Here is an 11,688-nt window from a genome sequence, read left to right on the forward strand (position 1 = left end):
CAGCTCCTGTGAGCATTACACCTCCCTACTACTTACCAATCCCTTGAAGAAGCTGGAAGTCGAGCTGAGAACTGCTCTTGGCAAATCGCTGTTTGAGATTTGGGTTTCTTGTGGTTGAGAACATTCCCGCCTTTGGGTTGGAGCTTTCTGGGGCCTGTTCCCTTAGCCATGGATTTTTGGCAGTCAGTTGACCCTGGGAGGTATGTTCACAGACTCAGGCCTCAGCTAGAGAGGGCTTTCCCACGTGACCCATTGGGGGTGTCTAGACCGTCTAGAGGAGTCCCCTCAGGCCCCATGCCGGCTCCGTCCTGTCCTTCTGACCTCTCACAGGGGAGCCCAGGATTAGACCTAACGTACAATGGCTCCATCCTTTCCAGGACACTCCACGCTCCACCCCAAACTGTGCTCGCACCAAAAGCGTGGGTGAAGAAGGCTCTTTGACTCACACTGACTAATGCTCTGTTGTCCTTTTCCTGTTATAGGGCACCGGAGCCTATGTGAGCACTCTCTAAACTATTTAAGCTCGAGGATCACGGAGCGGAAGCTGCAGAGCTCCTGGCTGGCTGCGGGCCCCCGGAAGGTGGAGAAACCACTGCAGGGCCCACACGGCTCTGCGGCGCCCGTGTTCAGCCCTCAGCACGGCCTGCACTGCCTCCACGCTGACAGCAGCCTGCTGAAGCCCAGGGTGGTGACCGTGGTGAAGCTGGGTGGGCACCCCCTGCGGAAGATCACCCTGCTGCTCAACAGACGTTCCATGCAGACGTTCGAGCAGCTCCTCGCCGACATCTCGGAAGCCCTGGGCTTTCCGAGGTGGAAGAATGATCGTGTGCGGAAAATATTCAACCTCAAGGGCAGGGAAATCAAAAGCATCTCTGATTTCTTCAGGGATGGGGATGCCTTCATAGCCATGGGGAAAGAGCCGTTGACCTTGAAGAACATTCAGCTGGCCATAGAGGAACTGTATCCCAACAAAGCCCGGGCCCTGACACTAGCTCCACGTAGCAGGGCCCCTTCCCCAAGGCTGAAGAGCAGGCTCTTTAGCAAGACTCTGAAAGGGGGTCATCCCTCTGGGGAGACGGAGACCACTAAGAGCGGGGCTCAGGCTGCTGGTTCCAAGGTGACCAACGGACCCCCAGCCCGGGAGGACAGGGCCAGGGCCCAGAAGCCCTGGGGGAAGGGAAAGGGAGAGGCTGAATCCCATAGCAAGCCCTCCAGGGAGACCACCACGCAGGAGGAGACACATGAGAGTGGGGAGAAGCACCTGGGGTTGGAGATCGAAAAGACCTCAGGGGAAATTGTCCGATGCGAGAAGTGCAAGAGGGAGCGGGAGCTGCAGCTGAGCCGGCAGCCTCTCGAGAGGCTCTCCCAGGGGACCAGCGAGTTAGCCCTGGGCAGGCCCACGGGGCACAACGTGGAGAAGCTGGTGAGGACCAGGAGCTGCAGAAAGTCCCCCGAGGCGAACCCTCCGGGTGGGGAGGAAGAGTGGAAGGGCGACAGCCACAGGAGCAGCCCCAGGAATCCCATGCATGACCCCAGGAAACCTGGCAAGACGGTGGAGAAGAGGGAGGAGAGAGAGCCGGAGAGTCAGGAGAGCTTCCCTCCGGGAGCGGTCAAGACCAAGAAGGAACTTGCTGAAGCACAGCCAGCCCCAGAGCCCGGGCTGAAGGAAGCCAAGAAAGAGCCCCGTGGGCGCCACAGGCAGGGTGGCTGGCTCCAGAGGGAGCACCAGGCCGAGGACAGGGAGGAGGAGCCCAGCAAGGAGAGAAAGGCCTGTGCGCCAGCAGGGAGGAAAGTGGTTCTTGGGGACAAGGAGCCTTCGCAGGTGGACCCGGAGCCCAAGACTCGGCCCGAAAACAGCAAGCCCGAACGCCCAGCAGGGCGCAAGGCGCGGCCCGCGGGCATCCTCACCACCGAAGTGGAGAAGCACTATGAGCCCGGCAGGGTCATCGGGGATGGGAATTTCGCCGTGGTGAAGGAATGCAGGCACCGAGAAAGCCGGCAGGCCTATGCCATGAAGATCATCGACAAGTCCAAACTGCAGGGCAGGGAGGACATGGTGGACAGTGAGATCGCCATCATGCAGAGCCTCGCCCATCCCAACATCGTGAAACTGCACGAAGTGTACGAGACGGACACGGAGATCTACCTGACCATGGAGTACGTGCCGGGGGGCGATCTCTTCGACGCCATCATCGAGAGCGTGAAGTTCCCCGAGCGGGAGGCGGCGCTCATGATCACGGACGTGTGTCGGGCGCTCGTCCACCTGCACGCCAAGGGCATCGTCCACCGAGATCTCAAGCCGGAGAACCTCTTGGTGAGGCCCGATTTTGTTGCTATGAGAGAGGGGTGATGTTTCGCGTCATTTTTTCTTTCTTTCTTTGTGTTTTAGAGCAGTGTTTGGTTTACCGAAAAATTGCATCGGCAGTACAGGGCAGACGTTCTCCTATGCAACCTCGGGGGAGAGGAGGTTTGTAAACTAGGAGACGAGATGAAGATGGATGCCTGTGTGTCACCTTGACGCGCGCGCGCATGCGCGCGCGCACAGGTTCACTTTCTATTACTCTCATGCACTCATTTCGGTATCGAATGGTGTGGTCACAGCTCACAGGTTACTGAGGGAGATTGGTTTTGAGTAAGTGCTTGAGAAAGAAACTTTCCACTTGAAATGAAAGCAGAAAGGGCTCCCTTGTCCCTGGGTGCGAACTTTGTTGCCTTTGGCTGGGAACATACACTTAGGGTTTCCAGCATTTGCACAGCCTGGGTAGAGGTCTGGGTACCTGTGGGGTGGGGGTCTGCTGTTAGCAGCTTCCTGTCCAGCCTGACCCTGCCACCCTCCTGTAGAAAGACCCCTCTGACCTGTGTCTTCAGAAGCTCCGCCCTGCAGAGGCCCGAGTGGGGCATGGGCAAGAGCCAGCCTCTGGAGGCTGAACATCCGGCCTTGAATCCTGGCTTGACCAAAGAGAGCCTCACGCCTCTGCACCTCCTTTCCTTATTTATGAAAGGGAACTCATAATAGTAACTATTTGTGAGGTTGGGGGAGGAGTGCAGTCGAGAAGGAGAGGAGCAGCTCCCACCGTTCAGCCGTGGCTGGGCCCTAAAAGCTTGTTGGTGCTGGTCTCCTCTTGACCACAAATAGTTTCACAGAATGCCAGTGTTGGCCCCGGGGATGGTTCAAGACAAAAGCAAGCCCATACTGTGGACTTCACAAGCATGGCCACGTGCCCCTTCCTCTGGCTACAGTGAGTGATGGCTGCCCACCCCTTTTATGTTCCAGAGAAGAATTTCCAAGAGAACCAGTAGACCCCCACCTCCTGATGGCATCCAACCAAACTTCCCCCAGATCCCCGCAACAGCTCAAATCCTATGAGCGGTCTTTCAAACACCCTCTTGCTCATAGATCCCTAAGACATACATGTTCCCTTGTTGCCCTGAGCCAATAACCCGATTCCCTTGATGACAAGTGCGCTCCTGGTGCTCTCTGGCTTGGCCTCCTACTGCCCCTCTCTGGCACCTTTATCCCACCTTGTTCTTCACAGCCCTCCCCTCTTCGCCCCCCATCACCACCTGGTACAGTCTGTATTTACTCACCAGGATCCTTTCTCCTCTCACTGGAAAGACAGTTCCATGACAGCAGGGGGCCTTTATTTTCTTTTGCTAGGACCCCAACAAGGAGCCTGACGTCTGTGGTGTGGTAGACCTTTGATACATGTAAACTGTGTGAATGAATCCAACACTCTCCCATGCAGCCCGAGAGGCAGCAGCCAGCCTGGGCAGCTGCCAGGATGATTTGTACATCTCAACCAGGTGTGATAGGAAGGTGAGCCTCCTGACCTTGTCCCTGGAAAAGGTCTCATGTAGCAGGGCCTTGCAAAAGAGGAGGACCCTCCCCGACGACGACGACGACAACACTTTCCTATTTTAAAGCTCTCTACCGATGGATGCTGCCCATCAGTGATAGGGAATGGAGACCACGGCCTTTCTTGTTGAGCAACGTTCACTTTGATGTTGTTTGGCAAGGGTTTGACTGATTTCCTTTCATTTCCATGGCTGTCCACTCAACCTGGAAAACTACTGCCTGCCTCCCTCCCCACCCCAGCATTCATCTGCCCATAAACTGCGCCTACAAGCTGAGAGAAGCCTGGAGTCAGGCTAATGATCTGGTAAAATAAGTTCTGCATCGACTCCGAAGCCAAGCAACCCCCTTTTCGCTCAGCTTCGTAGAATTGCTGAAATCATCAGACTGGTTGCCATCAAATGACTGGCCTTTGGAAACATCTCATTCTTGCCTCAGCTGGCTTTCCTTGTCCTTTTTCCTGTCACTTTCCGACCTTCTCTAGCTTTTGGATCTGAGTCCAGAGAGCCTCCACGTACAAGGGGCTGGATACTGGGTTGAGGATTACAGCAGGGCAGGGTTCTTTAGTGACTCTCTGGGATGGTTTCACTAAGTGGGAGAGATTCCAAGGAGAGGCTTGGGTAGGTCCCCTGAGCGGAACATTTCAGGGATGTGTCTAGTACAGCATGATTATGGTTACACGGTCCTAAAATATGTGGAACAAGATAATCTCCCAGATTGAGGTGTTTTCTTCTATGAACAACCAGTTGAGCTTGTTTATCACCACGTCCCAGAGCCAGTCTACCAAAGCAGGCCATTTCTGGGCCAGTGGAGCCTCCTCTGTTAAATGACTTAACTTGCCAACAATCTTTATGACCATGGAGAAAGTTGGGATGTCAGGGGCCAGTGGGCTTCAGGAAGAGCCAAGTGCACCCGGGACATCATCTGGCATCTCTTTGTGGATTTAACTGTCAAAACAGATGAGAATTTTGTTAGGGGCATGGATTGTGTACAAATGTGTGCAGGAATGTGAGTCAGTTATTGATTGTACCTAATCATGTTTTCCTTGCAGATTTCAAAGAGTGTTTTTTTCTTTTAAATTAAAAATTGTTTTTGTGCCTATAGGTAGTGGCATAGCTCTTCAGAAACTCCCCAAAGCTACACATTGGAGTCATGTGGGAGAAAGAGGAGATTGTCAACTCCCTTAAAGCATTAAATGTCTTGGGAACCCACAGGGGCAGTTCTGTGCTGTCCTATAGGGTCACTATGAGTTGAAATCAACTCAGTAGCAATGATCTGGGTTATGGTTTTGTGGCATAGGTTCATATGTTTTCTCTGTGGTTAATGCATCAGCTTGTAGCTATCAAAACGACGGTCTGTCATAACGCGTTTGTCCTTAATCTGAGTCAGTAAAGTTCAGCAAATTGTCATGTCAGAACTCTTAGTGCTGTCTAATGTCAGCTCCTTTTGCTTTTTCAGAAGGAAATCATGCGAATGTTAGGTCTGACAGTTGACTCACTGCTTGGGTTCAGAGAGATGTCATTGCTTAACTCGTGATAAAAATTCCAAACTCAAAGCCATAGAGTGTGTTCTGACTCATAGCGACCCGATAGGGGAGGGCTGAAATGCCGCTGGGGGTTTCTGAGCCTGTAACTCTTTACAAGAGTAGAAAGCCCTGTCTTTCTCCTAAGGAGTGGCTAGTGGTTTCCAACTGCTGATCTGTGGTTACCAGCCCAACACCTAGCCACCGCACCACCAGGGTGATGGTGCTAATTATTGAAGTTATTTGGTATTTTCTAAGGTTTACTATTATTAAATATCCCCATGTTGACTTCAGTTCATTAGTTAATGTATTGTTATTATTATTGTTGTTGTTGTTTCTTTTAAAGGAGCCCTACTGGCAGAGTGGGTATGTGTTGAGCTGGTAGTTTCAAGGTTAGTATTTCAAATCCACTAGTTGATCTGTGGAATAAAGATTTACAGTCTCAGACACTGAAGAGAGTATTACTATGAGTCAGAATTGTCTGGAAGGCAGTGGTTTTTGTTTTGAATTTTTGCAGCATTTAGGGATCCCTGGTGATGTAGAGGTGAAGTATTTGGTGCAAACCAAAAGTTTAGTGGTTGAAACACAGGAGAGGCTCTGGGGGAGAAAGATGTGGCAGCCTGTTTCTACAAAGGTTACAGTCTTGGAAACCCACAGCAACAGGTTTAAGTGTTTGTTTGTTTGTTTCTTGCTAAGCTAAACCTCTCTGGGTGGTACAAATGATTTCCTCTCAATTTCTGAGGAGTTGTCAGTTCAGATCTGCCCAGAAGTGCCATGAAAGAAAGGCCTGGCAACCTGCTTCTGTAAAGACTGAAGCCAAGACAACCCTGTGGAACTCAGTCCCCCCACCTGGGGTTGCCAGCGTCAGAACTGATCCATGGCCACAGGTTTGGCTCTGTGTGTTGTTAAGTTTAGCTAGGTGATTCTGTTGGTACTATGTTGACATAGCTAAATATAACTGTGGTTGCTGTAAGAAACTTTCCGGATCTGCTAAAAGCTCTTAGTGAGTATTGCAAGCTTATCATGCTGTTTTAATCAGCAGAAATATTTAAATCTGAAAATTGGGGCCTAGAGTAAAATTTCAGTCTGGTATTACTGAGTTTTATCTACTTGCACGCATCATATTTACTGATCAGATGCTACTTCTCCTCTCCCCTTAGAGTTCTTTAGACTCCTGAGCTCTTACCAAAGAAGTTCTAATTATGGGGGTTTCTAGCTTGCGGAAATATCAGTGTTAATTGCGTCTTCTGCCAGCATGTGTGCCTTTGCTGGGGTTGGAATATGCTGCTGGCTGGGCCCTGGAGAGGGAGAGGAAGCAGATAGGAGCCCGAAAAGGGATGTTGGGCAGAGACCAGCTCAAACAGGGTGGCAGTGCCAGGCCAGGCTATTCAAGCCAGTGGGTGAGTTATTACATTCAGGGCAGAAGGAGGGGTGAGAGGGATAGAGAAAGAAATTGTAGAGATAGGGGCTGTCATTTGAAAATGTCTCTCCCAGAATAAAGGGCAGGAAAAGGATGAGCTTTTGTTATGAAACAGTGCTGGGGAGACTGGGCAGGGTGAGCAGCTGGCTGCTATGCGTGGGCTGAGATAGAGGGCTCCTTTCCCCATCGGGAGATAATGGAGAGGCCCAATACCAGGAGCTATAATGAGGCCAGGGGGCCGACTGTGGAACAGACCATCAATTGCTCACGCATCAGTTCAGGTAGAAGCTGACGAAAATGAAAACAAGTCCATGAGAACCAAAATACGACCTTGAGTCTCTCCCACTTGAACTTCGAGAACATCTCAAGAGCAGATTTGATGCATTGAACAGGAGACAGAAGACCTGGTGAGCTGTGGGATGACATCAAAAACATCAAACCCGAAGAATGCCATAAAAAAGACAAAATGCTATTAAAAAGACAAGAAAGAAAGACAAGATCAAAGTGGATGTCAGAAGAGACTATGAAATGTGCTCTTAATTGTAGGTAGAGTAGTTAAGGCAAATGGAAGAAATGAGGAAGTCAAAGAGCTGAATAGGAAATGTTAAAGGGCAGCTCGAGAAGACAAAGTCAAATATTATAATTCATTGTTCAAAATCCTAGAGTTAGAAAACCAAACAGGAAGAACACACCAAACATATCTTCAACTGAAAGAATTCAAGAAAAAAAAATCAAGCTTCAAGTTGCAATATTGTAAACTTCTACTGGCAACATATTGATGCGCAAAAGACGCTGGAAAGAATACACAGAGTCCCTATGGCAAAAGAACTAGCTGATATTCAGCCATTTCAAGAGGCAGCACATAATTAAGAACTAGTGATACTGAAGGAAGAAGTCCAAGTGGCACTGAAGGCATACACCAAAAACAAGGCGCCAGGAGTTTAAAGAATACCAACTGAAATGCTTCAACAAACTGATGAAGCACTGGAAGAACTTACCCGTCTATACCAAGAAATTTGGAAGATAGCTACCTAGCCAATAGACAGGAAGAGATCCATATTTGTAGCCATTCCAAAGTAAGGTAACGCAATAGAATGCTAAAGTTATGGAACTGCATCAGTAATACCACAGGTAAGGAAACTTTTGCCAAAGATTTGGTTGCAGCAGTCCATTGACAGGAAACTATCAGAAATTCAAGTTGGATTCAGAAGAGCCCAATTTGATGTCAGATGGATCTTGGCTGAAAGCAAAGAATACCCGAGTGATGTTCACCTGTTGTCATTGACCGTGCAAAGGCATTCGGTTGAGTGGACCATAACAAACTTCGGACAACCTCGAGAGGAATGGGAATTCCAGAATACTTAATTGTGCTCTTGGGGAACTAGTTCCTGGATCAAGAGGCAGTTGGGCAAACAGAACAAGGGAATGCTGCATAGCTTAAAATCAAGAAAGTTGTGTGTCAGGGTTGTATCCTCTTACCACATTTATTCAATCTGTAGGTGGAGAAAATCATCAGAGAAGCTGGTTTATAGGAAGGCGAATGTGGCATCAGGATTGGAGGAAGGCTTACTCACAATCTGTGATATGCAGATAGGCAAGCAACCTTGCTTGCTGAAAGCGAGCCGGACTTGAGGTACTTGCGGATGAAGATCAAGAATTGCTGCCTTCAATATGGATTACAGCTCAAGTTACAGAAAACCCAAATCCTCAAACTAGACCAATAAGTAACATTATGATAAATGGAGAAAATATTGAAGTTGTCAAGTATTTTATCTTGCTTGGATCCACAATGAATTTTCCTGGATGCAGCAGTCAAGAGACCAAATGACGGATTGCACTGGGTAGACTTGCTGCACAAGACCTCTTTGAAGTGCTGTAAAGCAAGGATGCTACTTTGAGGACTAACGCTGTGCTGACTCAAACTGGAATTTTCCATCGCTCATCTGCATGTGGAAATTGGACATGGACTGAGGAAGACTGAAGAAGAATCAGTGCATTTGAATTATGGCGCTGACAAAGGGTGTTGAAAGTTCCACAAACTTCCAAATGAAGAAACACATCTGTCTCGGTAGAAGTGCAGCCAGAATGGTCCTTCGATGGCTAGACTTTAGCTTACATGCTTTGGATATATTATCAGGACAAACCAGTCTCGGAAAAGAACATCAATCACACTTGGTAAAGTAAGGCATCAGTGAAAAAGAGGAAGACCCTGGACAATAGGGATTGACACAGTGGCTGCAACAATGGGCTGAAGCATGGAGCGATTGTGCAGACGGTGTGAGATCTGGCGGTGTTTTGTTGTGTTGTGCAGAGGGTCGCCATAACTTAGAATCAAGAAAGTTGTGTGTTAGGGTTGTATCTTGTCGCCACATTTGTTCAGTCTGTAGGTGGAGAACATCATCAGAGAAGCTGGTTTTTAGAGATGAATATGGCATCCGGAACAGAATCCATAGCACCTAAAAACAACGACACGAGTTGGAATTAACTCAATGACAGTGGGCTTTTAAAAAAGATAATTTTAAATGCATATTAAATAATAAACAAAACAAATTAAAAGGCATATATTGTTATCCATAACCATGATTGTCACTAAAGAAAAAAAAACAATGATAGAGACTTCCAGGCCATCAACTGGTTTTCACCAGTTCCATGAAAATACTTGCACGTAGGGGCTAGAACCTGTTTTGGGAACTGCAGTTTGTGCTGGGTGAGGAAATTCATCTTAGGTCTGACTAGGCTTCTATGGGAGAGAGGTGCTCAGTACTCCACATACCTGCTTCCAGGAAAAGGAAATGTCTGTACAGAGTTAGTATGCCCAGGTGCTGTCCAGGGTATGGCCACATGGCCAGAAGCTTCAGGTAAAATTTTAAAGTCAGCAAAGGTCATCTTGGTAAATTGACTCTCTGTTTGTCCATCCCACCCCTCCTCCCACTTCTGTTAAGGAGTGCTGGTGGCACCACTGGGTAAGCGTTGGACTGCCAACCCCAAGGTTGGTGGTTCAAACCCACAAGCTGCTCTGAAAGAGAAATCTTTGTGGGATCATATGCCTGATCCCATAAAAATTTATATCCTCAGAAACCCTATGGGTCATTATGAATTGGATCAACTCAAGGATGGCAGTGGATTTTATGTATTTATGTATGTATGCATGTACATATGTATGTTTTTTTTTGCTGTTAGTTCTTAAACACCTCCCCACTGATCATTTAATGGGAGCTAATCCAGACCTTATACTAATTCATAGTTCAATCACATCAAGCAGTGTTGTATGATTGCTACCAAAATCAGTTTCAAAATATTTTCTTAGAAAAATCAAACAAATATCTTCTTCTTTAACTCCTTGTTATCGGTTGCCCCCCTCCCACTTCCTCTCCCATACTCTGCCAGGAACCCTTATTAAAGTTGTTGTCTCTGTAGGTTCATCTATTTTGGGTTTAATATATTAGAAAACCACATAACAAAGATCCCAGAAGGTTACTTACAATCATAAAATACAACAGAGATAAACCTTAATATGAAAAAGAACCACCACAGAAAGTATTAAAAACCAGATCATGCACAAAGTGTACCAGGGGGTGATCAAATGACAGGCTTTAACTGTTCAAGTCAGAAATATCATTTTAATCCTCTATAGTCGTCTCTCCAATACTCTTTAATAACCAGGTTATTGGCATCCCTCAATTATGGTGAGAGGGAAATCACTGTAAACTCATTCCCTGTGTAGATCCTGCAAATGCACTTTGGGCACCCACTGTCACCCATAGCCTTCTACCCACCAGAATCTCACCATTTAAACTCAGATATTATTCCCTCCTTCGGATTTGGATTATATGATTTATAATCCTTGGGTCACTGATGTTGGTGTGCTTCTTCCATGTGGACGTCATTGACATCTCACTAAGCTGCTTGGTTGGAAACATGCTTTTACGACCCCAGATGCTATTCTGTCTGATAGCGGGGCACCATGTAATTTCTTTACCACACTTTGCTATAGTACCATTTCTAATGTGCTTCCTTTGTGAGGGTGAGTATGGAGCAGGGCCAGGTTGTAAGAACTAATTGTTCTTAGATTAGAGCTAGGATTAAGTGTGAGCCCCAAATCAATTCCTGAATCTGTTTTCCTGAGCCTCTGGCTCACCTTGGAGACAGCCTTGTTACCTTATGGCAGATAAGCTTATCAATCATCTCCCTGGCGCATAAGGACTTTCTGTTATCATTTCATTGATTAGCCCATGGAACTAATTTTTAAAACACTATTAAGAGAGGGAGATTGAGCAAGTGGAGGCTTAGTGAGTTCCTTTGGAATCAGAGCTTTAAGGTAGTTAATTCCAGTTTGATTTTCCTCCTGAGAACTTAGCTTTCCACCCCAGATACTGGTCTACCTCAGAGATACTGCAGGATCTGCTCCAGACCACTGCCATCAAGTGCATTTCACCACAGTCACATCACGTTTTTTGTTAGTTTCCCAGTGCATATTAAAGTTATGTGTATACTGTACTGGAGTCTACTAGAGCAGCCCTGGTGGCCTAGTGGTGATACGCCTGACTGCTAATGGGAAAAGGCAGCAGTTCAAAACCACCAGCCACTCAGCAGGAGAAAAATGAGGTTTTCTGCCTCTGTAAAGATTTAGTTTCAGAAAGCCACAGGGGGCAATTTCTATTCTGTCCTCTCTGGCCGCTAGGACCCTTGACAAGATGGGTGGAGGCAGGGGCTGCATGGAGAGGCTTGAACGTAAGAACCATTGTGGGGCTGGCACAGGGCGGGGAGACGTTTCATTCTCTGGGCGTGGGGTCCCTGAGTCAGAACCAGCTCGATGGCACAGAATGGCAGCAACAGCAACGTGACTGCAATCAGCTGGATGGCAGTGAGTTTACCTTGTGAAAGCCTCCTTCT

General features: G+C 47.8%; 1 protein-coding gene across 1 annotated transcript in view; it reads left to right on the forward strand.

The window, feature by feature from the left end:
* The first annotated feature begins 503 nt into the window (after nt 1-503).
* The window catches only part of DCLK3 (doublecortin like kinase 3), a 31,457-nt gene continuing 20,272 nt past the window's right edge, over nt 504-11,688 (forward strand). Inside the window, exon 1 of the mRNA XM_004704219.2 lies at nt 504-2,314. Within this exon, the coding sequence (XP_004704276.1) occupies nt 755-2,314 (1,560 nt within the window). The 5' untranslated portion in view covers nt 504-754. The remainder of the gene's footprint in view (nt 2,315-11,688) is intronic.

This window comes from Echinops telfairi, unplaced genomic scaffold (assembly GCF_000313985.2).
Source record: "Echinops telfairi isolate 266 unplaced genomic scaffold, ASM31398v2 ScPeMD7_7420;HRSCAF=8458, whole genome shotgun sequence".
Lineage (NCBI taxonomy): Eukaryota > Metazoa > Chordata > Mammalia > Afrosoricida > Tenrecidae > Echinops > Echinops telfairi.